The sequence below is a fragment of the Oncorhynchus mykiss genome, chromosome 11, assembly GCF_057628025.1.
Source record: "Oncorhynchus mykiss isolate SJ-2025 chromosome 11, ASM5762802v1, whole genome shotgun sequence".
Classification (NCBI taxonomy): domain Eukaryota; kingdom Metazoa; phylum Chordata; class Actinopteri; order Salmoniformes; family Salmonidae; genus Oncorhynchus; species Oncorhynchus mykiss.
The window spans coordinates 70,949,698-70,975,578 of record NC_143032.1 but is presented as its reverse complement, the minus strand read 5'-3'; the positions used below and the strand labels follow the sequence as shown (position 1 = coordinate 70,975,578).

The 25,881-nt window shown below is 46.8% G+C and overlaps 1 protein-coding gene across 7 annotated transcripts in view; it reads left to right on the top strand.

The window, feature by feature from the left end:
* LOC110535102 (dedicator of cytokinesis protein 8) overlaps positions 1 to 25,881 on the top strand; it is a 79,930-nt gene that overhangs the window by 8,843 nt on the left and 45,206 nt on the right. For 4 of the 7 annotated variants that reach the window (XR_016484672.1, XR_016484673.1, XM_036936203.2 and 1 more), the window contains exons 2-8: positions 5,033 to 5,147; positions 16,020 to 16,195; positions 16,676 to 16,747; positions 18,682 to 18,790; positions 22,061 to 22,273; positions 22,377 to 22,462; positions 23,375 to 23,441. Coding sequence is in view for 4 of the 7 variants with exons in the window: in XM_036936203.2 (XP_036792098.1) it covers positions 5,033 to 5,147; positions 16,020 to 16,195; positions 16,676 to 16,747; positions 18,682 to 18,790; positions 22,061 to 22,273; positions 22,377 to 22,462; positions 23,375 to 23,441 (838 nt within the window). In the remaining 3 variants the exon portion in view is untranslated. Of the gene's footprint in view, positions 1 to 5,032; positions 5,148 to 9,672; positions 10,048 to 16,019; positions 16,196 to 16,675; positions 16,748 to 18,681; positions 18,791 to 22,060; positions 22,274 to 22,376; positions 22,463 to 23,374; positions 23,442 to 25,881 lie in introns of those variants that run through there. The other 3 variants (XR_016484674.1, XM_090191064.1, XM_036936205.2) reach the window with 1 other exon arrangement.

Here is a 25,881-nt window from a genome sequence, read left to right as displayed (position 1 = left end):
TAGTGAGTGTGTGTGTGTGTGTGTTGCAGGAGTTGTGTATGGAGTTATTGAGTGGTTGTGTGTGTGGCAGGAGTTGTGTATGGAGTTAGTGAGTGTGCCTTATAAGAGTTGTCTGCCTACTGTTTTTATCATGTGTAATAATGAGAGAGATGGATGCCATGTGTTGGCAGAGTGGTTGTGGGTAGCCTACTGCTCTATAAAGGCTGTGTCTTTCAAGTCTGTCTCAGGCTGTTGAACTATGAGATTGTTTTATTGACTATATAACTGACTTTATGCCCTTGAGTAAAGCTCAATACACCAACTACACCCCAGCACACCAACTACACCCCAGCACACCGACTACACCCCAGCATACCGACTTCACCCCAGCACACCGACTTCACCCCAGCACACCGACTACACCCCAGCACACCAACTACACCCCAGCATACCGACTTCACCCCAGCACACCGACTTCACACCGACTACACCCCAGCATACCGACTACACCCCAGCACACCAACTACACCCCAGCACACCAACTACACCCCAGCACACCGACTTCACCCCAGCACACCGACTTCACCCCAGCACACCGACTACACCCCAGCATACCGACTTCACCCCAGCACACCAACTACACCCCAGCACACCGACTTCACCCCAGCACACGACTTCACCCCAGCACACCGACTACACCCCAGCATACCGACTTCACCCCAGCACACCGACTTCACCCCAGCACACCGACTTCACCCCAGCACACCGACTTCACCCCAGCACACCGACTTCACCCCAGCACACCGACTTCACCCCAGCACACCGACTTCACCCCAGCACACCGACTTCACCCCAGCACACCGACTACACCGCAGCCCACCGACTACACCCCAGCACACCGACTACACCGCAGTACACCGACTACACCGCAGTACACCGACTACACCGCAGCCCACCAACTATACCCCAGTCCACCGACTACACCGCAGTACACCGACTACACCGCAGCCCACCAACTACACCCCAGCTCACCGACTACACTGCAGCTCACCAACTACACAGCAGCACGGCACAGCACACAACGGCACAGCACACAACGTCACAGCACACAACGGCACAGCACACGCACCAACCACATCACACCACGCACAGCCACCACAGCACACCCACCAACCCCACCACAGCACACCCACCACAGCACACCCACCACACCACACCACACCACACCCACCACACCACACCACAGCACAGCACAGCACACCCACCACACCACAGCACACCCACCACACCACAGCACACCCACCACACCACAGCACACCCACCACACCACAGCACATATTCTATCCTTGAGTTGAGTCAGAAGACTCAAGCATGTGTTTTGGTTTTCCACTACTCATTTTTAGGTTTATATCTCAGCAGCAATTGTTCGAAACTACAGTAGGAGATATGTACGCATGATGATTTGATTTGGATACTGTACAAGCATATACTGTACAAGAATGCAATCATGGCATTGTACAGGAGCTTTTTTTGATTCCAGCCCTAACATCCCAACATCCCAACTCAAAGTTCTATGTTTACAGCTGGTGTTATATATTGCCAACCCATGGAACAGCCAGTCTAGACTCGCATTCCTTAGCCATACATGAAGGTGTGGAGCATACCAGAGGTATTCTTGAGTGATGGCCCTTTTATTATGTAACTCTCCTGGCAACAACACCGTCCCAGTGGAGAGTTTATCTGTGTTTTATGCCATGCCTCCTGTAATATGGGTGAACTATCCTTTTACCAGGAGCCCACTCACACACTGCCTAGTCTCACTGAGCGGGTTAGGAGAAGCTGCAGCCACATGGCTCTGAAGTTCAGGACCTGGGCGGGACTCAGGCAGTCGAGAGGAGAGCAGTATGCCAATGAACATAGAGCAAAGTTCAACCAGTTAAAAGAGCCACAGCCCAGAGCCACACGCACCACACAGTGGTACCAAATTCACACTCCATTCACGAGTTAAGTTGACAACAATGGTGTGGGTGAAAACCTGTATAAATGGTGCTAGACTGAAATGAAACTACAGACTGCTTTCAGACTGGCAGTTCCTGTTGGCTAGTATCAGATGGCAGTCCTGGAGTTAAGATGCCCACATCAGTGTGTTGCTTGGGGAAGGGGTGGAGGGAATCTTCAGTGGCAGATCCATCCTAAACAATGACTACCATGACTTAATGAACACAGAGAGCAGCAGCACATGGACAGCATGGAGACTGGAGGAGAAGCAGGGACACTGGCCCATTTGGCATGAACAGCATGGGAACTGGAGGAGAAGCAGGGACACTGACCCATTTGGCATGAACAGCATGGGGACTGGAGGAGAAGCAGGGACACTGACCCATTTGGCATGAACAGCATGGGGACTGGAGGAGAAGCAGGGACACTGACCAATTTGGCATGAACAGCATGGGGACTGGAGGAGAAGCAGGGACACTGACCCATTTGGCATGAACAGCATGGGGACTGGAGGAGAAGCAGGGACACTGACCCAATTGGCAGTGCCCCTCAAAGACTCCCAACTCCACACAATACAGCCCTGTTGCGCCACACACACACACACACACACTTCACACAGTTTTGCTACTGAGGGACTTTTCATGCATTTTCTTTATAGCAGAGTAGGAAAGAAGAAAGTGTATTGTGTACCCGTTGGTAGGGGACCAATGACATGGTGGATTAATGGCTCTATAACCAGAGTAGTGGAGCATCTCATAGAACGATGAGATATGATTCAAATTAGGATGCTTGATCTATTTCTGTCTCTCTTTCTCTCTGCCCGTCTCTCTGTCGGTCGGGCTCTCTGACGGTGGTTTTCTTATTTTCTAAGACACCAAGAGACACCTTATCTCTCTCCTTGCATGCGCACACACAAACACACAAACTTCTCTCTCTTTATGCGCTCCATTCTACTGTCTGTAATATTTTCTGCTTGATCCGTTTGCATGGCTTCTGGTTTGGCAGAGTCTTTGTACAGCTCCCATTCTAGTCTTTAATGGAAAACAAAGGGCTGATCTAGTAGCCAAGGAGTACCAAATGACGCATTATTACCCACAAAGACAAGGGTTTTATTGAAGCTGACGGTTCTCTCTCTTCTCCTCTCTCCATTGTCCTCTTTCTCTCCTCTCGTTCGTCCTCTCGTTCGTCCTCTCGTTCGTCCTCTCGTTCGTCCTCTCGTTCGTCCTCTCGTTCGTCCTCTCGTTCGTCCTCTCGTTCGTCCTCTCGTTCGTCCTCTCGTTCGTCCTCTCTTCCGTCCTCTCTTCCGTCCTCTCCTTTGTCCTCTCTTCCGTTTTCTCTCATCCGTCCTCTCTCTTCCGTCCTCTCTCTTCCGTCCTCTCTCTTCGGTCCTCTCTCTTCGGTCCTCTCTCTTCGATCCTCTCTCTTCGGTCCTCTCTCTTCGGTCCTCTCTCTTCGGTCCTCTCTCTTCGGTCCTCTCTCTTTCGTCCTCTCTCTTTCGTCCTCTCTCTTGTCCTCTCTTCTTCGTCCTCTCTTCTTCCGTCCTCTCTTCTTCCGTCCTCTCTTCTTCCGTCCTCTCTCCTTCGTCCTCTCTTCAGTTCTCTCTCGTTCGTCCTCTCTTCTGTCCTCTCTCTTCCGTCCTCTCTCTTTCGTCCTCTCTCTTTCGTCCTCTCTCCTTCGTCCTCTCTCTTCCGTCCTCTCTCTTCCGTCCTCTCTCTTTCGTCCTCTCTCCTTCGTCCTATCTCTCCCTCTTCCCTCCTCCTCTCTCTCCCTCTTCCCTCCTCCTCTCCTTCGTCCTCTCTCTCCCTACTCCTTCGTCCTCTCTCTCCCTACTCCTTCGTCCTCTCTCCCTCCTCCCCCCTCCTCTCTCCCTCCTCCCCCCTCCTCTCTCCTTCGTCCTTTCTCTCCCTACTCCCTCCTAAACTCTCTCGTTCATCCTCTATCTCCCTCTTCCCTCCTCTCTCCTTCGTCCTCTCTCTCCTTCATCCTCTCTCTCCTGCCTCCTACTTAGTAGTGTGAATGACTCTAGAACAGGGATCATCAACTAGATTCAGGCACAGGACAATTTTTTTTCTTCTTGAGGGGATGGTCGGGAGGGCTGGATCAGAATTACAAATAAATTGACCGCAAGAATCCCAAACAGATATAATATTTGACTAAAACATAATCTATTCAAACCTTGTTTACATATGTATATGATCACGTGTCTCTCTATTATGCGTGGGAAACACATTTTTAAAATAGGAATCACTTGGAGCTGATTTCCAGGTGTTTTTTTTATGTCCAACAATGTTATATATAAGCAATAAGGTCCGAGGAGGTGTGGTATATGGCCAATATACAACGGCTAATGGCTGTTCTTAGGCACAATGCATCGCGGAGTGCCTGGACACAGCCCTTAGCCCTGGTATATTGGCCATAAATATCAAACCCCAAAGGTGCCTTATTGCTATTATAAACTGGTTACCAACGTAATCAGAGAAGGAAAAATAAATGTTTTGTCCCACCCATGGTATACAGTCTGATATGCCATGACTGTCAGCCAATCAGCATTCAGGGCTGATTTATAAATATATATGACCTGCGGGCCAAATTCGGTCCCAGCGGGTCGCAAGCTGGGGAACCCTGCTCTAGAACCTCTCCCCTCCTTCTTCCACACACGTTTCTTAGTAGTGTGAATGACACTGATATCCAGTAAATGACTATTATGCAGGATGTTTTTATTCAATCAGTGACCAACATTAACCCTTACCAAAATGACTGTCATTCTGCCCCTCCAAAAGGGAAAGGAAATGGGGCACCTAATCAGTTGTACAACTGAATGCATTCAACTGAAATGTGTCTTCCACATTTAACCCAACCCCTCTGAATCTGAGAGGTGCGGGGGGGCTGCCATAATCAACATCCACCTATTTGACACCTGGAGAACATTGGGTTAACTGCCCTGCTCAGGGGCAGAACGACAGATTTTTACCTTGTCAGCTCGGGGATTCGATCCATCAATTTTGATAATATCTGTTTTGTCGTACACCTCAGTTTCTCCTCTCCTCTGTTTCAGACACTCGTCTGCTGAGATCAGGAGACACTTCGGTGGGAACTATGGGTCCCCCCAGGTCTCCAAGCAACATAGTCGTCACAGCTCCAACGCATCAGTCTCCACTTGCTCCACCGTGGTGAGTTACAGTACTACTGTACAACTAACTAGACCCTTTCATGGGTAGAGGGAAATAGCACAATGGTGTGCTATTTAACGCCCCTTTAGGAGAAGGATTCTGACTGAGACTTTCCCACAGCATGTTGTGCTGTAGGCCTAATAATGTCATCCTAAAGAGGGATTTTCTCCCATGGACATTCAGTGACTCCTCACATATTCTCTCTGTGTCTCTCTCTGTGTCTCTCTCTGTGTCTCTGTCTCTCTCTATCTGTCTGTAAATCCGACCACAACTCTATCCTCCTGATTCCTGCTTACAAGCAAAAATTAAGGCAGGAAGCACCAGTGACTCGGTTTATATAAAAGTGATCAGATGAAGCAGATGCTAAACTACAGGACTGTTTTGCTATCACAGACTGGAACATGTTCCGGCATTCTTCCAATGGCATTGAGGAGTACACCATATCACTGGCTTTATCAATAAGTGCATTGAGGACGTCGTCCCCACAGTGACTGTATGTACATACCCCAACCAGCGAGCCTACCAGACGAGCTAAATCACTTCTATGCCCGTTTTGAGGCAAGCAACACTGAGGTATGCATGAGAGCATCAGCTGTTCTGGATGACTGTGTGATCACGCCCTCCGTAGCCGACGTGAGTAAGACCTTTAAACAGGTCAACATTCACAAGGCTGCGGGGCCAGACGTATTACCAGGACATGTGCTCCGGGCATGTGCTGACCAACTGGCAGGTGTCTTCACAACATTTTTCAACATGTCCCTGATTGAGTCTGTAATACCAACATGTTTCAAGCAGACCACCATAGTCCCTGTGCCCAAGAACACAAAGGCAACCTGCCTAAATGACTACAGACCTGTAGCACTCATGTCAATAGCCATGAAGTGCTTTGAAAGGCTGGTAATGGCTCACATCAACACCATTATCCCAGAAACCCTAGATCTACTCCAATTTGCATACCGCCCAAACAGATCCACAGATGATGCAATCTCTATTGCACTCCACACTGCCCTTTCCCATCTGGACAAATGGAACACCTACAGTGGGGCATAAAAGTATTTAGTCAGCCACCAATTGTGCAAGTTCTCCCACTTAAAAAGATGAGAGAGGCCTGTAATTTTCATCATAGGTACACTTCAACTATGACAGACAAAATGAGAAAAAAAAATCCAGAAAATCACATTGTAGGATTTTTTTTATTCATTTATTTGCACATTATGGTGGGAAATAAGTATTTGGTCAATAACAAAAGTTTATCTCAATACTTTGTTATATACCCTTTGTTGGCAATGACAGAGGTCAAGTATTTTGGCCCATTCCTCCATGCAGATCTCCTCTAGAGCAGTGATGTTTTGGGGCTGTTGTTGGGCAACACGGACTTTCAACTCCCTCCAAAGATTTTCTATGGGGTTGAGATCTGGAGACTGGCTAGGCCACTCCAGGACCTTGAAATGCTTCTTACGAAGCCACTCCTTCGTTGCCCGGGCGGTGTGTTTGGGATCATTGTCATGCTGAAAGACCCAGCCACGTTTCATCTTCAATGCCCTTGCTTATGGAAGGAGGTTTTCACTCAAAATCTCATGGTACATGGCCCCATTCATTCTTTCCTTTTTTCTTTCCGGATCAGTCGTCCTGGTCCCTTTGCAGAAAAACAGCCCCAAAGCATGATGTTTCCACCCCAATGCTTCACAGTAGGTATGGTGTTCTTTGGATGCAACTCAGCATTCTTTGTCCTCCAAACACGACGAGTTGAGTTTTTACCAAAAAGTTATATTTTGGTTTCATCTGACCATATGACATTCTTTCAATCTTCTTCTGAATCATCCAAATGCTCTCTAGCAAACTTCAGACGGGCCTGGACATGTACTGGCTTAATCAGGGGGACATGTCTGGCACTGCAGGATTTGAGTCCCTGGCGGCGTAGTGTGTTACTGATGGTAGGCTTTGTTACTTTGGTCCCAGCTCTCTGCAGGTCATTCACTAGGTCCCCCTCGTGTGGTTCTGGGATTTTTGCTCACCGTTCTTGTGATCATTTTGACCCCACGGGGTGAGATCTTGCGTGGAGCCCCAGATAGAGGGAGATTATCAGTGGTCTTGTATGTCTTCCATTTCCTAATAATTGCTCCCACAGTTGATTTCTTCAAACCAAGCTGCTTACCTATTGCAGATTCAGTCTTCCCAGCCTGGTGCAGGTCTACAATGTTGTTTCTGGTGTCCTTTGACAGCTCGTTGGTCTTGGCCATAGTGGAGTTTGGAGTGTGACTGTTTGAGGTTGTGGACAGGTGTCTTTTATACTGATAACAAGTTCAAACAGGTGCCATTAATACAGGTAACGAGTGGAGGACAGAGGAGCCTCTTAAAGAAGGAGTTACAGGTCTGTGAGAGCCAGAAATCTTGCTTGTTTGTAGGTGACCAAATACTTATTTTCCACCATAATTTGCAAATAAATTCATTAAAGATCCTACAATGTAATTTTCTGGATTTTTTTTCTTCTCAGTTTGTCTGTCATAGTTGAAGTGTACCTATGATTAAAATTACAGGCCTCATCTTTTTAAGTGGGAGAACTTGCACAATTGGTGGCTGACTAAATACTTTTTTGCCCCACTGTATGTGAGAATGCTATTCATTTACTACAGCTCAGCATTCAACACCATAGTACCCTCAAAGCTCATCACTAAGCTAAGGATCCTGGGACTAAACATCTCCCTCTGCAACTGGATTCTGGACTTCCTGACGGGCCGCCCCCAGGTGGTGATGTTAGATAGCAACACATCTGCCACGCTGATCCTCAACACTTGAGCCCCCCAAGGGTGCGTGCTCAGTCTCCTCCTGTACTCCCTGTTGACCCACGACTGCATGGTCAGGCATGACTCCAACACCATCATTAAGTTTGCAGACTACACAACAGTGGCCTGATCACCGACAACGACGAGACAGCCTATAGGGAGGAGGTCAGAGACCTGGCCGGGTGGTGCCAGATTAACAACCTAACCTTCAACGTAACCAAGACTAAGGAACGACAAAGCCTATTCCCCCTCAGGAAACTAAAATGATTTGGCATGGGTCCTCAGATCCTCAAAAGGTTCTACAGCTGCAACATCGAGAGCATCCTGACTGGTTGCACCACTGGACCTCCAGGACCTCTACACCAGGCGGTGTCAGAGGAAGACCCTAGCTGGTTGCATCACTGGACCTCCAGGACCTCTATACCAGGCGTTGTCAGAGGAAGGCCCTAAAAATTGTCAAAGACCCCAGCCACCCCAGTCATAGACTGTTCTCTCTACTACCGCATGGCAAGCGATACCAGCGTGCCAAGTCTAGGACAAAAATGCTTCTCAACTGTTTTTACCCCCAAGCAATAAGACTCCTGAACAGGTAATCAAATAGCTACCCGGACTATTTGCATTGTGTTCACCCCCAACCCCTCTTTTACGCTGCTGCTACTCTCTGTTTATCATGTATGCATAGTCACTTTAACTATACATTCATGTACATACTACCTCAATTGGCCCGACCAACCAGTGCTCCAGCACATTGGCTAACCTGGCTATCTGCATTGTGTCCCACCACCCACCAACCCCTATTTTATGCTACTGCTACTCTCTGTTCATCATATATGCATAGTAACTTTAACCATATCTACATGTACATACTACCTCAATCAGCCTGACTAACCGGTGCCTGTATGTAACCTCGCTACATTTATTGCCTTGCTACTGTATATAGCCTGTCTTTTTACTGTTGTTTTATTTCTTGACTTACCTATTGTTCACCTAATACCTTTTTTGCACTATTGGTTAGAGCCTGTAAGTAAGCATTTCAATGTAAGCTCTACACCTGTTGTATTTGGCGCACGTGACAAATAAACTTTAATTTGATCTGTCTGTCTCTCGGTCTTGTTTTAAGTGCACTAATACCTCTCTATATTTGTCAGGCTTTAGGCGTCAAGTCTTTGTGTCTCTGACTGTCTGACTCACTAGGCTTGAGCCCTTAGATATTTCTCTCTCTGCTGCTAGTCAGCTGACTAGGCCAGAGGAGGGAGAGTTGGCCCATCCCCTAGTTATTATGGTTAATCTTTAGCCTGCTTGGGAAATGGGTCAGGGCCCAGGCTACTGTAGAGGGATGGGACGGCCTGCTTACCTTCCAGCTTATACTGGCAAATCTGTTATATCTGTGGATTTGCGATGCGGGAGAGAGTTTATTTAATACCATAATCAAATTATATTTTCCCATGGTGCACCATTGTGGAGGAGATCAGTGGAGCTGCAGGCAGATGTGTGCGATGATTATTTGTATGATTCATCTCTCTATTTGTAGGACTTATAATGATGAGTATTGTTATTAGTTAGTCATTTCCAAAATGATGGATCACGTGTGTGTTTGTGTTATGCTTGTCTGTGTATGCCCACTATTGTCAGAACCACATAAACAAGCAAGAGTACACTATCTCAAGAAACATAAAATCTGATTGGAGGAGGCCTTGTTGATGTCACTTCCTGTAGACATGTGTTTTACCTCACTTGAACTTACTGCTGCTCCGTACCTAATCCACCCCTGGTCACTTCCCTTACCTACTTCATGTAGGGACCTAAAACCATTCCATGGGTATTAAGGATGATGGCTCCACGTTGCCCGCTGAAAGGCTAGGACTAAGTTCCATCATATTGCTTATACCTATCCAATCCTTTTACATCTACCCGAAGTGTCTTGGGGTGGGGGCTAGGAGTCACTTTGGAGTTGTGTAAGAGTGTCTTTGAGTCTTGCAAGAGCTTGTGGTTAACTCTTCTAGAGGAAGAGTTGTCAGAAACCAGTAACTGCCAGTAGTCTGTACAGGCTGTAGGTTCTTGTTTCCGGAATGCGCCATTTTGTGAACTTCCCTCTTACATGTTGAGTATTTAGCGGGGTAAGTCTACTTCCAATTCAGCGCGTTTATATTTCTACTAACAGTCATCTAGAGACCGACACTTTTCTGTTTCAAATGTGTGAAGCATCCATTGTTGTGAGGTTGGAGGCAGGTAATGTGGTGTTAGACTGCGTATTTGGTACAGACTGTACAGGGGTTCAGCTTGGGGAAGTAGGCTACGGGTTGTTCATTAGGCTGAAATGACACATTGCAGAGTTGGGTAGTAAAACTGTCTTACTGTTAGGGACAGGCAAGATGTATCCTCAAATATATTTTTGACAAAATACAAAACCCCCCCAAATCGATATTGTAAAGTATTGTAAAATATAATAACGACATGCACAAAGTGATTGAAACATGTATTCCAGCATTAAAATGGCTTACTGCTTCAGGAGTAACAGTGTGGTAGTGTAATAGTCTGACTGCTGGTAGGGACAACAGTCTGTTGCTGGCCTGGCTGAGAGCACTGCTCCATAATGCAGCATACCTGGGAGTTGGGACCGAGGCATGCATACATTTTGAATTGATTTGTTTCATTTGGCTCCATGCTAAGGAAGGGAAAGAGAATATATATAATGGAAGGAGATATGCAGCCTTGATTCCCAAGCATTAAAATGTCTGCGGTTCACGAAAAGAAGTGAGGGAGAATTAGGATGTTTGTCCTGATTCACTCCTCACACTAAACACAACAGAAGCTATGAAGTCTTGAACCATCTGGTAAAGACAGCGTTTACAAAACAGATGGTAGCACAACAGTTCACGTTTTCTGGGCATTTTCATTTTAGTCTGCTGCGGTATGTTGCACACTAAAGCAGCCGGATATATGATCAGATATGCTGTCGTCTGCACGGGTTCCACTCTACAGCCCTCCCTGAGAAACACCTGCACTGCTCAGCTTTCAAACCATGCCCTCATATTGCCCCAGCATACAGCCCATAGAAATTAATAAAGATACAGATCTGGATTACGTATTTCTATAATGCAGCCTCTCGTCTACGATAGTCATTGGATGGCCTTCTGTGGTGATAAAAAATAACGTTTATTTCTTTGACTCTTATCGCAGACTTGATTGGGATAAGGCTGGATGCTGTTGCATTGACTGTGGATATTGCTGTAACAACATGATGTGATTTAAGGGGAACATGCTCTCCTCTCCACTTTGTAGAGTGGTGATTTATAGATATTCATATCTTCTATAGTGTGATCTAAGCTCTTCTCAAGTGCTTTCCAGATTATCCTCCATTCAGATCTTTGCTTGAGTTGGCAGATTTCTGAGCCACACTTAACACATTCCCGTATAGTAACTACACTACTGTATATGTAACCCCACAGTTACTGCCATAGTGATGTAATTAGAACAGAATTTGGCAAGTTGCTTAGACTACCACTCAGTTATTGTTTTGTGTGTGTCTTACAGCTTCCATGTGAAGAGTAATCCCATTGAACACCACAGTAGTTACAGAGTTGGCTACAGAGCACAACACCAACTTAACAATAACTGTTGTGGGTTTTTGTCTCGGAATTATGTTACACACGTGACACTTCTCTCTTCTGCTCTGTGTTTGACGGGTCTTTATGTCAATCATATGAGCTGTCATGAGGTGGACTCAGCCACCCCTTAGGAGTTAGAATAGGGGGATAGTTGTCCAGGGGTTGCAGAGGGTTAAGACGAGGATTTATAGACTAACGTGAGAAGAAATACGTTTTTAATAGTTTATATCTAAATCCAAATACAGACCAGCATGCAAGCACACAAATATACACACACATGCACATGTAAAGTTTCTATGGAAAGTAAATGAGCTCAGTCCTCTCGTTCCTTGACAGGTCTGAGGTTGTTGAAAGGAGAGTTGTATTCAAACCTGTCCTCCTCCCAGCTCTCTAAAATGCCTCTCTCTCTGCCTCTCTCTCTCTCTCTGCCTGCCTTTCTATGCCTCTCTCTCTCTCTTCCTGCCTCTCTCTCTCTCTCTGCCTGCCTCTCTCTCTCTCTGCCTGCCTCTCTCTCTCTCTCTTTCTCTTTCTGCCTCTCTCTCTCTCTCTCTGCCTGCCTCTCTCTCTTTCTCTTTCTGCCTCTCTCTTTCTCTCTTTCTCTCTCTGCCTCTCTATTTCTGCCTGCCTCTCTCTCCCTGCCTGCCTCTCTCTCTCTCTCTCTTTCTCTTTCTGCCTCTCTCTCTTTCTCTTTCTCTTTCTGCCTCTCTCTCTTTCTCTTTCTGCCTCTCTCTCTCTCTTTCTCTTTCTGCCTCTCTCTCTCTCTCTCTCTCTCTCTCTCTCTCTCTCTCTCTCTCTCTCTCTCTCTCTCTCTCTCTCTCTCTCTCTCTCTCTCTCTCTCTCTCTGCCTCTCTCTCTCTCTCTCTCTCTCTCTGCCTCTCTCTCTCTCTCTCTCTCTTTCTCTTTCTGCCTCTCTCAATTCAATTCAATTCAAGGGCTTTATTGGCATGGGAAACATGTGTTAACGTTGCCAAAGCAAGTGAGGTAGATAATATTTAAAAGTGAATATATAAAGTGAAATAAACAATAAAAATTAACAGTAAACATTACACATACAGAAGTTTCAAAACAATAAAGACATTACGAATGTCATATATTATATATATATAATATGACATTCGTAATGTCTTTGTCTTTATTGTTATATATATATATGTGTATGTGTGTGTGTGTGTGTGTTTTAACAATGTACAAATGGTTAAAGGACACGATAAAATAAATAAGCATAAATATGGGTTGTATTTACAATAGTGTTTGTTCTTCACTGGTTGCCCTTTTCTCGTGGCAACAGGTCACAAATCTTTCTGCTGTGATGGCACACTGTGGAATTTCACCCAGTAGATATGGGAGTTTATCAAAATTGGATTTGTTTTCGAATTCTTTGTGGATCTGTGTAATCTGAGGGAAATATGTATCTCTAATATGGTCATGCATTGGGCAGGAGGTTAGGAAGTGCAGCTCAGTTTCCACCTCATTTTGTGGGCAGTGAGCACATAGCCTGTCTTCTCTTGAGAGCCAGGTCTGTCTACGGCGGCCTTTCTCAATAGCAAGGCTATGCTCATTAAGTCTGTACATAGTCAAAGTTTTCCTTAAGTTTGGGTCAGTCACAGTGGACAGGTATTCTGCCACTGTGTACTCTCTGTTTAGGGCCAAATAGCATTCTAGTTTGCTCTGTTTTTTTGTTAATTACTTGACACATTGGAAATAATTATCTTTTAGTTTTCTCATGATTTGGTTGGGTCTAATTGTAGTGCTGTCCTTGCGCTCTGTGGGGTGTGTTTGTGTTTGTGAACAGAGTCCCAGGACCAGCTTGCTTAGGGGATGCTTCTCCAGGTTCATTTCTCTGTAGGTGATGGCTTTGTTATGGAAGGTTTGGGAATCGCTTTCTTTTAGGTGGTTGTAGAATTTAACAGCTCCTCTCTGGATGTTGATAATTAGTGGGTATCGGCCTAATTCTGCTCTGCATACATTATTTGGTGTTCTACGTTGTAGACAGAGGATATTTTTGCAGAATTCTGCATGCACAGTCTCAATTTGGTGTTTGTCCCATTTTGTGAAGTCTTGGTTGGTGAGCGGACCCCAGACCTAACAACCATAAAGGGCAATGGGCTCTATGACTGATTCAAGTATTTTTAGCCAAATCCTAATGTATGTTGAAATTTAGGTTCCTTTTGATGGCATAGAATGCCCTTCTTGCCTTGTCTCTCAGATCGTTCACAGCTTTGTGGAAGTTACCTGTGGGCGCTGATGTTTAGGCCAAGGTATGTATCGTTTTTTGTGTGCTCTAGGGCAACCGTGTCTAGATGGAATTTGTATTTGTGGTCCTGGACCTTTTTTGGAACACCATTATTTTGGTCTTACTGAGATTTACTGTCAGGGCCCAGGTCTGAATCTGTGTCCTTGGTTGGTGACAAGCACCAGATCATCAGCAAACAGTAGACATTTGACTTCGGATTCTAGTAGGGTGAGGCCGGGTGCTGCACACTTTTCTAGTGCCTGCGCCAATTTGTTGATGTATATGTTGAAGAGGGTGGGGCTTTAGCTGCATCCCTGTCTCACCCCACGACCCTGTGTGAAGAAATGTGTGTTTTTTGCCAATTTTAACCGCACACTTGTTGTTTGTGTACATGGATTTTATAATGTCGTATGTTTTACCCCCAACACCACTTTCCATCAATTTGTATAGCAGACCCTCATGCCAAATTGAGTCGAAGGCTTTTTTGAAATCAACAAAGCATGAGAAGACTTTGCCTTTGTTTTGGTTTGTTTGGTTGTCAATTAGGGTGTGCAGGGTGAATACATGGTCTGTTGTACGGTAATTTGATAAAAAGCCAATTTGACATTTGCTCAGTACATTGTTTTCATTGAGGAAATATACGAGTCTGCTGTTAATGATAATGCAGAGGATTTTCCCAAGGTTACTGTTGACGCATATTCCACAGTAGTTATTGGGGTCACATTTGTCTTCACTTTTGTGGATTGGGGTGATCAGTCCTTGGATACAAATATTGGGATGATGCCACAGGCCTTTTTGGGTTGGAGAGTTTGTATTTTGTCCTGTAGTTCATTCAATGTATTTGTAGAATCCAGTGGGTTCTGGTTGTCTTTAATAGTTTCTAAGATTTGTATTTGATCCTGTATAAGTTTTTGCTGTTTCTTCTTTGTTATAGGGCCAAAGGTATTGGAGAAGTGGTTTACTCATACACCTCCGTTTTGATAGATAACTCTTTGTGTTGTTTTTTGTTTAGTGTTTTACGATTTCCCCAGAAGGGGTTAGATCTCCCTCTCTACACCTCTCTGTATGCCTCTCTCTCTCTCTCGCTCTCTCTCTATGCCTCGCTCTCTATCTGCCTCTCTCTCTGCCTCCCTGTCTCTCTCTCTCTCTCTCGCTCTCTCTGTATGCCTCTCGCTCTCTCTGTATGCCTCTCTCTCTCGCTCTCTCTGTATGCCTCTCTCTCTCGCTCTCTCTGTATGCCTCTCTCTCTCGCTCTCTCTGTATGCCTCTCTCTCTCGCTCTCTCTGTATGCCTCTCTCTCTCTCGCTCTCTCTGAATGCCTCTCTCGCTCTCTCTATGCCTCTCTTTTCCTGCCCCTCTCTCTCTGTTTGTACTTTAAACAATGTGTTGTTAGGTTCTTGGTTTGTTTCCAGGCATTCCTTTCATTGAAGCCAGGGAATACATATCTGGAATAATCTGACTATCAATGACACATTTAGATGCACAACAGTGGTTTATTCATAATCTTAAGAATGCCAACATGTGGTAACTTTGTGCCTTAACCGTTTCCTGCCTGTGCCCTCTGCATCTCTATTTTCTCCCTCTACCGCTCTCTCTCTGTCACTGTCTCCTTCGCCCCTTCTCTACTTCCTCTCTGATTCAGAGGGGTTGGGTTAAATGCGGAACACACATTTCAGTTGAATGCATTCAGTGGTACAACTGACAAGACATTCCCCTTTCCCTTTACATTAAGAACACCTTCCCAATCTTGAGTTGCACTCCCCCCTTTGCCCTCAGAACTGCCCCAATTTGTTGGGGCCTGGACTTTACAAGGTGTTGAAAGTGTTCCACAGGGATGCTGGCCCATGTTGACTTCCCACAGTTGTCAAGTTGGCTGGATGTCCTATGGGTGGCGGACCATTCTTAATTCACACAGGAAACTGTTGAGCATGAAAAACCCAGCAGCGTTGCAGTTCTTGACACAAACTAGTGCACCTGGCACCTACCTACTCCCATACCCTGTTCAAAGGCACTTAAATATTTTGTCTTGCCCATTCACCCTGAATGGTGCACATACACAATCAATGTCTCAATTGTCTGAAGGCCTTCTTTAACATGTCTCCTCCCCTTCATCTACACTGATTTGAAGTGGATTTAACAAGTGACCTCAATAACATAATGGAGGAAAAGTTCATGTCTATGTCATGAAAAGAGCAAATGTTCATAATGTTTTGTACACTATTTAATAGTATGATATCTGTCTCTCCAGCCCCAGTCATATGACGCGGTGGAGCCCTTGGACCTGGAAGAGTTTCTGATGTCACAGCTACGGAGTGGAGACTCCGCCCTCATGCAGGAGCTTGGAGATTTTCCCGACGACGACCTGGAAGTAGAACTGGTGGAGAAGGAGTGTCGGACCGTACGCCACTCTGTACCGGAGGAGGGGTGGGTCGCATGGTCACATGATCAATATAGAATAAACTCAACCATGTTACTAGATTGTTATGCCTATCAGATCCCCACATATCGAGGAGAGAGCAGGGAGGGTCTAGAGGTCTGGATTAGACATTGATTTAAGCCTGGCTATTATTCCAATAGTCCCAGTAACTTTCTCCACTATCAACCTATATCTGCGTCCAGATGACACCCCACCCACTAGTTCCCTAGGTCCCACTTATAATGGAATAGAATAAGTCTACCTCAGAAGGCTCTTACATCCCAAGAGGGTGTGAAATAGTGAACATATTCTGACAGTGGTATCTTATTGTTTTAGGATTGTCACTCACCTTGAACATGATGTTACAGATAGTGCTGATGAGATGGGACTGCAGAATGAGGGAAAAAGGATTGTGTGTGCATGTAATGAGTGTGTATGTGTGCTTAACATCCATCTCAATCCCTCGCTGACCGCCTATATCTCTATAGGGTGGAGTTGGATTCCCATGTCAGGGACTGTGTTCAGAGTTACACCCAACCCTGGCTGATGGTCAGCAGGAGGTAAACTTCCTTTGATCAACTCTTAGACACATTCAGGGGCTGCTTTCTTTCCTAATATCCTTTCCCTTGTGACTACTGACCTGTAAAATGCTAGATATGTGAATGCTAGTGGTCACTAACCCTGGACTACCTGGAGAGCTACCTGGTGTGCAGGCTTTGGGCCAGCTTGACTAAAGGCTGCACACCAAGTGGCTCAGTCTTCAGGACCAGGGTTGATGACCACTGGGGCATACAACACAGTGGAAACCTATGCAGTGGTTTATACAGTGGAAACCTGTGCAGTGGTTTCCTTCTCAGGTGCAGCACCAAGTCTGGCTGTGTCTGTCTGTCTGTCTGTCTGTCTCTGTCTCTGTCTATAGAGAGATGTCTGAGAGACAGTGATAGACAGAGGGGTTATCTTCACACATACCACACACTGATTACTTATCACAGCCTAGGCCCACCGTCTACTGCTGGCACACATACACTACCAGTCAAAAGTTTTAGAATACCTACTCATTCAAGGGTTTTTCTTTATTTGTACTATTTTCTACATTGTAGAATAATCGTGAAGACATGAAAACTATGAAATAACACACATGGAATCATTTAGTAACCAAAATAGTGTTAAACAAATCAAAATATATTTTATATTTGAGATTCTTCAAATAGGCACCCTTTGCACACTCTTGACATTCTCTCAGCCATCTTCACTTGGAATGCTTTTCCAACAGTCTTTTCCTTCACTCTGCGTTCCGACTCATCCCAAACCATCTCAATTTGGTTGAGGTCTGGGGGTTGTGGAGGCCAGGTCATCTGATGCAGCACTCCATCACTCTCCTTCTTGGTAAAATAGCCCTTACACAGCCTGGAGGTGTGTTGGGTCATTGTCCTGTTATAGATAAATGACAGTCCCACTAAGCCCAAACCAGATGGGATGGAGTATTGCTGCAGAATGCTGTGGTAGCCATGCTGGTTAAGTGGCCTTAAATTCTAAATAAAATCACAGATGGTGTCAGCAGCAAAGCACCCCCACACCCTAACATCTCCTCCTCCATGCTTCACTGTGGGAAATACACATGCGGAGATAATCCGTTCACCCACACTCGTCTCACAAAGACACAGCGGTTGGAACCAAAAATCTTACATTTCACTCCAGACCAAAGTACACATTTCCATCGTTCTAATGTCCATTGCTCGTGTTTCTTGACCCAAGCATGTCTCTTCTTATTATTGGTGTCCTTTAGTGGTGGTTTCTTTGCAGCAAATCGACCATGAAGGCCTGATTCACGCAGTCTCCTCTGAAAAGTTGATGTTGAGATGTGTCTGTTATGACCTGACCTGACCTTCATGTCTTGAAGTAATAATGGACAGTCGTTTCTCTTTGCTTATTAGAGCTGTTCTTGCCATAATACGGACTTGGTCTTTTACCAATCAGGACTATCTTCTGTTTACCACACCTACCTTGTCACAACACAACTGATTGGCTCAAACGCATTAAGAAGGAAAGAAATTCCACAAATGAACTTTTAAGAAGACACACCTGTTAATTGAAATGCATTCCAGGTGACTACCTCATGAAGCTGGTTGAGAGAATGCCAAGAGTGTGCAAAGCTGTCATCAAGGCAAAGTGTGGCTATTTGAAAATACATTTTGATTTGTTTAACACTTTTTTGGTTACTACATGATTCCATGTGTTATTTCATAGTTGTGATGTCTTCACTATTATTCTACAATGTAAAAATATAGAAAAACCCTTGAATGAGTAGGGGTTCTAAAACTTTTGACCGGTAGTGTACATACACACACACACAGTCAGTCTCCTGGTCATCCACGTCCTTTCATCCACGTCCTGGGGCTTTGTATCTATGTGGGGGGTGGAATACTACATCTAATCTGCTCTGATAAGATAAAAAAAGGTGTGTGTGTGTGTGTGTGTGTGTGTGTGTGCGCAGGTGCCAGGGAGATAGTTGGAGTGCATATTCGGAGCGGGCATGTCTACACAAAACTCTGCAGAAACAGACATTTGAGTCTGACGTGCAGCCAGAGAAACTAGAGACACCGGTAAGCACAATAAACATATACACAACAACAACAAAAATGGCATTCCAAAATATATCCGGGTTTGGGTCCGTAAGGAGCAGTTTTGTCAGTCCCATTGTTATCAGAGGACCAACGTGTATTCAGAGTGTACTGTAGTAGGACATTCAGGTATCAGATCCAAAGATTACATTACGGAGGGAAATAATTAGATAAACATAATACCCTGGGTTTTCTATCAGAGAAAGATGACATGCCCAACATGAAACCTGAATACTAGAGTTGTTTCAAGCAACATCTCCTGATTCCTCAGATTGATAGATATAGGTTGTCTTTTAGTTTTAGAATATCTGTTCTTGTGAGGAAATTCTAATCAGTGTGCAATGAAAGAAGGAGAGAAAGAAGTAGAGAAAATTAGAGTGAGAGAACAGAGCGAGGTAACCATAGAAAGCGAGACAGAGTGACGGGAGGGGTTGGGGAGCGGGGAGGGGGGTGGGTGTTGAGGAGCGAGGGGAGGTGTTGGGGATTAGTAGGGGAACAGAGCGGTTGGAGAGGTGTTGGGGAGTGGTTGGGGAACAGAGCGGTTGGAGAGGTGTTGGGGAGTGGTTGGGGAACAGAGCGGTTGGAGAGGTTTTGGGGAGTGGTTGGGGAACAGAGCGGTTGGAGAGGTGTTGGGGAGTGGTTGGGGAACAGAGTGGTTGGAGAGGTGTTGGGGAACAGAGCGGTTGGGGAGGTGTTGGGGAGCGGAGCGGTTGGGGAGGTGTTGGGGAGCGGAGCGGTTGGGGAGCAAGGGGAGGGGTTGGGGAGCGGTTGGGGAGCGTTGGGGTTGGGGAGCGAGGGGAGGGGTTCGGGAGCGTTGTGGTTGGGGAGCGGTTGGGGAGCGTTGGGGTTGGGGAGCATTGGGGTTGGGGAGCGAGGGGAGGGGTTGGGGAGCGTTGGGGTTGGGGAGCGGTTGGGGAGCGTTGGGGTTGGGGAGCGGTTGGGGAGCGAGGGGAGGGGTTGGGGAGCGTTGGGGTTGGGGAGCGTTGGGGTTGGGGAGCGGTTGGGGAGGGGGAGGGGAGCGGTTGGGGAGGGGTAGGGTTTGGGGAGCATAACACTGAACACAGACGTGCTTTTCCTGTTTCTATTACCTCCATCCTGGCACCGTCTCCCTCATGTCTACCCAGCCTGACCTGCACACAATGAGACGTGAATATTCATGTAGTCCCCCTCTGCTTCCGACCTGCCCCAGCCAACATCCAGCTCTCTGTCCTGCCAAATCTCCAGCCAGCACCCAGCCAACCCCTCCTCCAGCCCCCTTCTCCAGCCCCCCACCTCTGTCAGTCTATAGTCCCAAACTCAAATCTCCAAGCCCTGACAGTGAAGTCCCACTCCCAAGTCCCAAGGTCCATCCCCAGCTCCCCAGCCCCACCCCCCAGCCTTACCAAGTCCTAATCACCCAAACCAAAGACCCTTGTTCTAGCCGTGTTTTTCCCATCCGCTCTAGGCCGAAGAGAGAGCGAGAGAGGGAGAGAGGGGAAGAACCGGCCTATTGTCAGTCAGCCTCTAATGGTCCCCTGCTTCACACTGGTCATTAGTAATCCTGTGGGATAGGGGCACAGTTAAGCAGGGCTTGGGGAGTGGAGGTTAGATGGAAGATGGATGGATGTTTCCCCTTAAATTTTAGGATTGTTGATGAAGCCAAAATATTTTAGTAATTCAAATGAAATATTTGAAACTAAATTAGGCAGATTTACTGCAGGATTGCAACAGAAAAGAGGAATGAAGGGTGAGGGGGGTGCTGTGAGAAGGAAGGGGGTTGGTGGGGGGCTGCTGTGAGAAGGAAGGGGGTTGGTGGGCGGGTGCTGTGAGGAGAAACGGGGTTGGTAGGGTGGAGGGGGGGGGTCCTGTGAGGAGGAAGGGAGTTGGTAGGGTGGGGGGGGGGGGGGTACTGTGAGGAGGAAGGGGGTTGGTAGGGTGGGGGGGTACTGTGAGGAGGAAGGGGGTTGGTAGGGTGGGGGGGGGGGGGTGCTGTGAGGAGGAAGGGGGTTGGTGAGGAGGGTGCTGTGAGGAGAAACGGGGTTGGTAGGGTGGAGGGGGGGGGTCCTGTGAGGAGGAAGGGAGTTGGTAGGGTGGGGGGGGGGGGGTACTGTGAGGAGGAAGGGGGTTGGTAGGGTGGGGGGGTACTGTGAGGAGGAAGGGGGTTGGTAGGGTGGGGGGGGGGGGGGGTGCTGTGAGGAGGAAGGGGGTTGGTGAGGAGGGTGCTGTGAGGAGGAAGGGGGTTGGTAGGGTGGGGGAGGTACTGTGAGGAGGAAGGGGGTTGGTAGGGTGGGGGGGGGGGGTGCTGTGAGGAGGAAGGGGGTTGGTGAGGAGGGTGCTGTGAGGAGGAAGGGGGTTGGTGAGGAGGGTGCTGTGAGGAGGAAGGGGGTTGGTAGGGGTGGTTGAAAACAGGACACAGCCTGAGAATTCAGAGCTGTCCAGTCATGTAGCTCAGTTGGAGTGTGATTCCATATGGATGTAGTTAATCAGGGAGTACTATGATCTCTCCATGGTGTTAAGGGGCACCCTTTCACTTAGAAGTTACTGGGCTCCCCTGGAGTTGAAACCCATTAGTTATGGATTCCATGAGCTTGTTTCGATTCTCTTGATGTTCACACACAGTTAATCATCTATGGATGTCTTATCCACTGCGATTGCATAGCAAGTTACCGGCCTATACACTTAGAGTGCTGCAAGTATTTGGAACACTTATCTAGGCCTATATGCAATACACTTGAGTGAAATTATTTTGTTGGGAGAATTCAACGTTATTTTGTTGGGAGAATTCAACATTATTTGGGGATTTTGTCTCTCTTCCATCCTCCTCCCACCTCTCTCTCCCTGTCCTCCTCTCGCTCCCTGTCCTCCTCTCGCTCCCTGTCCTCATCTCTCTCCCTGACCTCCTCTCGCTCTCTGTCCTCCTCTCTCTCCTAATACCTGTCATTATTATTACAGGTGAAGTCACCGTCCCTGCCCTCCTCTCGCTCCCTGTCCTCCTCTCTCTCCTAATACCAGTCATTATTTATATTATTACAGGTGAAATCTCTGTCCTCCTCTCTCTCCTAATACCAGTCATTATTAATATTATTACAGGTGAAGTCCCCGTCTCTGTCCTCCTCTCTCTCCTAATACCAGTCATTATTAATATTATTACAGGTGAAGTCCCCGTCTCTGTCCTCCTCTCTCTCCTAATACCAGTCATTATTAATATTATTACAGGTGAAGTCCCCGTCTCTGTCCTCCTCTCTCTCCTAATACCAGTCATTGTTGTTACAGGTGAAGTCCCCGTCTCTGGCGGTACTGAGTGATGACTCCAGCAGGACCCTGACCTCCTCTGACTTTGACCTCCGCTCTGGTCTGACCCCTGATCCCAGAGTGGAGGGGCTGCTGCACTTCAGTAACCATGACGACCTGGACAGGTTCAACCAGGAAGCCCGGCAGGGGAACCGCCACCCTGAGCTGTTTGCCCTGTACCCACCCGCCGACGAGGTGAGAGAGGGACACACACACACATATACATACAGTCAATGATTCTGTGCATGCTTGACTTGAATTGAGTGGCTGGATCCATGACATTCCTTTGGTATTCCAGGATGATGCAGTGGAGATCCGGCCCATTCCCGACTGTCCCAAAGAGCACATGGGCGACCGGATCATCATCAGGTGTCAGGCCATCAAGTATGGGAATTACACTACCTTTCACAGAAGGAAAATAACTGTTTACCTCTAGCTAACTAGCTACCTGTATGTGAGAAACAACATGTTGTGTGGGACAGGGTGGCAGAGTGAGGGAAGATTGTGTGAGAAGGAGAAGATTATCTCACAATATGAATGATGGGGAAATGTTCCCAACGTTTAGCATGCATTTGTCTGCTACTGCAATTGACAGACCATTGTTAAGTTGGAGACCATTCAGTTTGGTCTGGACCTTAGTCTTTAGCCTGGGAGCTCTGCAGTACAGTGGTTGTTACCTTTCCTTAAGACCATCACTTTCTGTGAGACACGTTCCCTTTCTCTCCCTCTCTTACACACTTTCTGTGGGACACGTTCCCTTTCTCTCCCTCTCTTACACACTTTCTGTGAGACACGTTCCCTTTCTCTCCCTCTCTTACACACTTTCTGTGGGCTAGTATCTCTCTGTCTCTCTTGTTTCCTCTCTCTCGCTGTCTCTCTCTCTCTCTTTCGGTTCTCTCTCTCTTTCTGCTTCTCCCACACCGTAAAGCTGCCAAAGGTTTCAGCTAAGTTCTTCATCATCTCTAAACATTGTTTTGGCAGCTGCTTGTCCCAACTTACAGTTGGGCTTATCACTCGATCGGCTCAGTTCCAAGTCTCAATGCTATGAGAGTACATGCACCCACAATCCATGTTTCTGTTGAGTATCCTGAGTTGATCAATAGAATCAAATGAAATCTATTCGCCACATTCACAATTGCAGCAAAATGCTTATGTGCTTTCTCAATTAACAATGCAGAACTTTATAGAATAGATAAAATGTCATTATACGTCAGGCTTATTGACAATGTTTGCTGGCTGGTCGACACACTGCTGTGAAATGACAGGCTGATATATTTTCTCCCCTGTCCTCCATAGGTTTGAGATTGACATTGAACCACTATTTGCTACCCTGGCTCTGTACGACCTGAGAGAGAAGAAAAAGGTACAGTAGGGGTTTCCTTCTGAAAGGTTGCTACAGTGCTGTGTTCTTCGGCCCACTGTGTGTTATAAGGTCATGAAGAATCGCATGTTGTTGAAGCTTGAAGTTGTTGAGGTTAATGCCTATTAAGGACAAGACGCACCATAGCGAACGTCGGCCGTGCGCAGTAGATCACGCGCTGGTTGTCGGGGGAACAGTTGCGATTCAACATGTACGGTAGTCAGGAAATGTTCTAATCAGTTCGTCTGCAAGGTGTGCTTTATCTTTCAGGTGATCTCCTGACCAGTGTGTCAGATTTGTGTTGCTGGTCAGTGAAGTGATGGATCAGTGTGATATCTGAAGACTTTAGCCACAGTAGACAGAACGTCCGGAAGCCCTGGGACTGAGGGGCTTCTCCAGTAGACCAAGCATAGCCGTGTTCATACAACCAACCCATCTGATTCACACTGTACTCTCCTATCCAAACACAGTTCTGTTCTGCAAAAACGAGTAGCATGTGTGTTATGGACTTGCACAGCCGGATGGTTTATGGATTGGATTTAGCGTTTTAAGGTTCAAGGGCACCACGTTTGGATTTGAGCCGCTGACCTTTTGGTGGTCTGGCCACACTGCATCCTTTATTATATACTACATCTCTTGCATGGCGAGGGAACCAGATGATGCTCTTCTACATAATATCCATAAGGCACAATGCAGATGGGCCTGAAAAAGGCACCATGTTGTAGGCCCATGAAACATCCCCCAGTTATGGAAAAGGATGACATACTGTCCAGTTTGTTGAACTAATACACTTGACATGACTCAATCTGGAACAGAGGGGATTGGTGACTGGGGTTCTTTCTCTCTCGGTCTCTGTCTCTCTCTCGCTCTCTCTGTCGCTCTCTCTCTGTCGCGCTCTCTCTGTCTCGGTCTCTGTCTCTCTCTCGCTCTCTCTGTCTCGCTCTCTCTCTGTCTCAGTCTCTGTCTCTCTCTCGCTCTCTCTGTCTCGCTCTCTCTCTGTCGCTCTCTCTCTGTCGCTCTCTCTCTGTCGCTCTCTCTCTGTCGCTCTCTCTCTGTCGCTCTCTCTCTGTCTCTGGCTCTATGTCTGGCTCTCTATGTCTGGCTCTCTATGTCTGGCTCTCTATGTCTCGCTCTCTCTCTCGGTCTCTCTCTCTCGCTCTCTCTCTCTCGCTCTCTCTGTCTCGGTCTCGGTCTCGGTCTCTCTCTGTCTCTGTCTCGGTCTCTCTCTCTCTGTCTCTGTCTCGGTCTCTCTCTCTGTCTCGGTCTCTCTCTCTCTGTCTCGGTCTCTGTCTCTCTCTAGCACTCTCTGTCTCGGTCTCTGTCGCTCTCTGTCGCGCTCTCTCTGTCGCGCTCTCTCTGTCGCGCTCTCTCTGTCGCGCTCTCTCTGTCGCGCTCTCTCTGTCGCGCTCTCTCTGTCGCGCTCTCTCTGTCGCGCTCTCTCTGTCGCGCTCTCTCTGTCTCTCTCGCTCTCTCTCTCTCTCTCTCTCTCTGTCTCTCTCTCTCTCTGTCTCTCTCTCTCTCTCTGTCCCTCCCTGTCTGTCTGTCTCTCTTTCTCTTTTTCACCATCTCTTTACTGTTTCTCTGCAATGAAATGCGGTTTTGGTTTCACATCTGGGAAATATGCAGCAGATGTTGATATAGTTCGCTGACAACATTTCTCTAATCCTGTCCTGCCCTGACCGACTGACAGATGGTTACAGTACACACTAATAACGGGTGTATAGAAGACTATTACAGCGAAGATGGTTGTGATTATTAGGCCAACCATGGTGTGTGTATAATGTAGGCCTACAGTAGAATATGATCATACTGATCATGGTGTGTCCAGGGGATTGGGAGGTTTATGCCAGATGTTTAGAACACAGCCAGCAATCATCAGCTGTGTTTCATCACAATTAATATGAAGTCCTGTGGAACTCTTGGCTTTTAAAGTTAACACACTGCAATGCCGTCACAATGTAGACCACATTAACTGTTGAAATTTGAAGCATGGTCCCAAGTGTGTGTGTATGTGTGTGTGTGTGTGTGTGTGTGTGTGTACACACACACAATTCCCCACTTAACACATTTAGAACTGTCACACTCTTCTGTCTGCTTCAGATTAAACTTGAGAGAGACCGAGGAAGAAATCCATGCTGTGTTATGTTGTGTGCTAGCAGCATCAGTCCTGCTATGAAGTGTTAAAGACTGTTGTAGAGGACTCATAATGTGACATGTGGAATGAGGAGGTTGTAAATGGGTTCGTAATGGGACCTAACATGACACTCACAGCGTACAGGGTCACCGTAGGGTCATCCTCTTCTCAGGACACAGTCACAAGTGAGGAGCCGTAGAAACAGAGACTCTTTCTCAATTTGTCTTTCCCCGATTCGTTACACCCTCTCTCCTTGCCTCCTTCTCAAAGTGTATGGGACAAAAAGATCCAATGTCCATCCCCTTAACA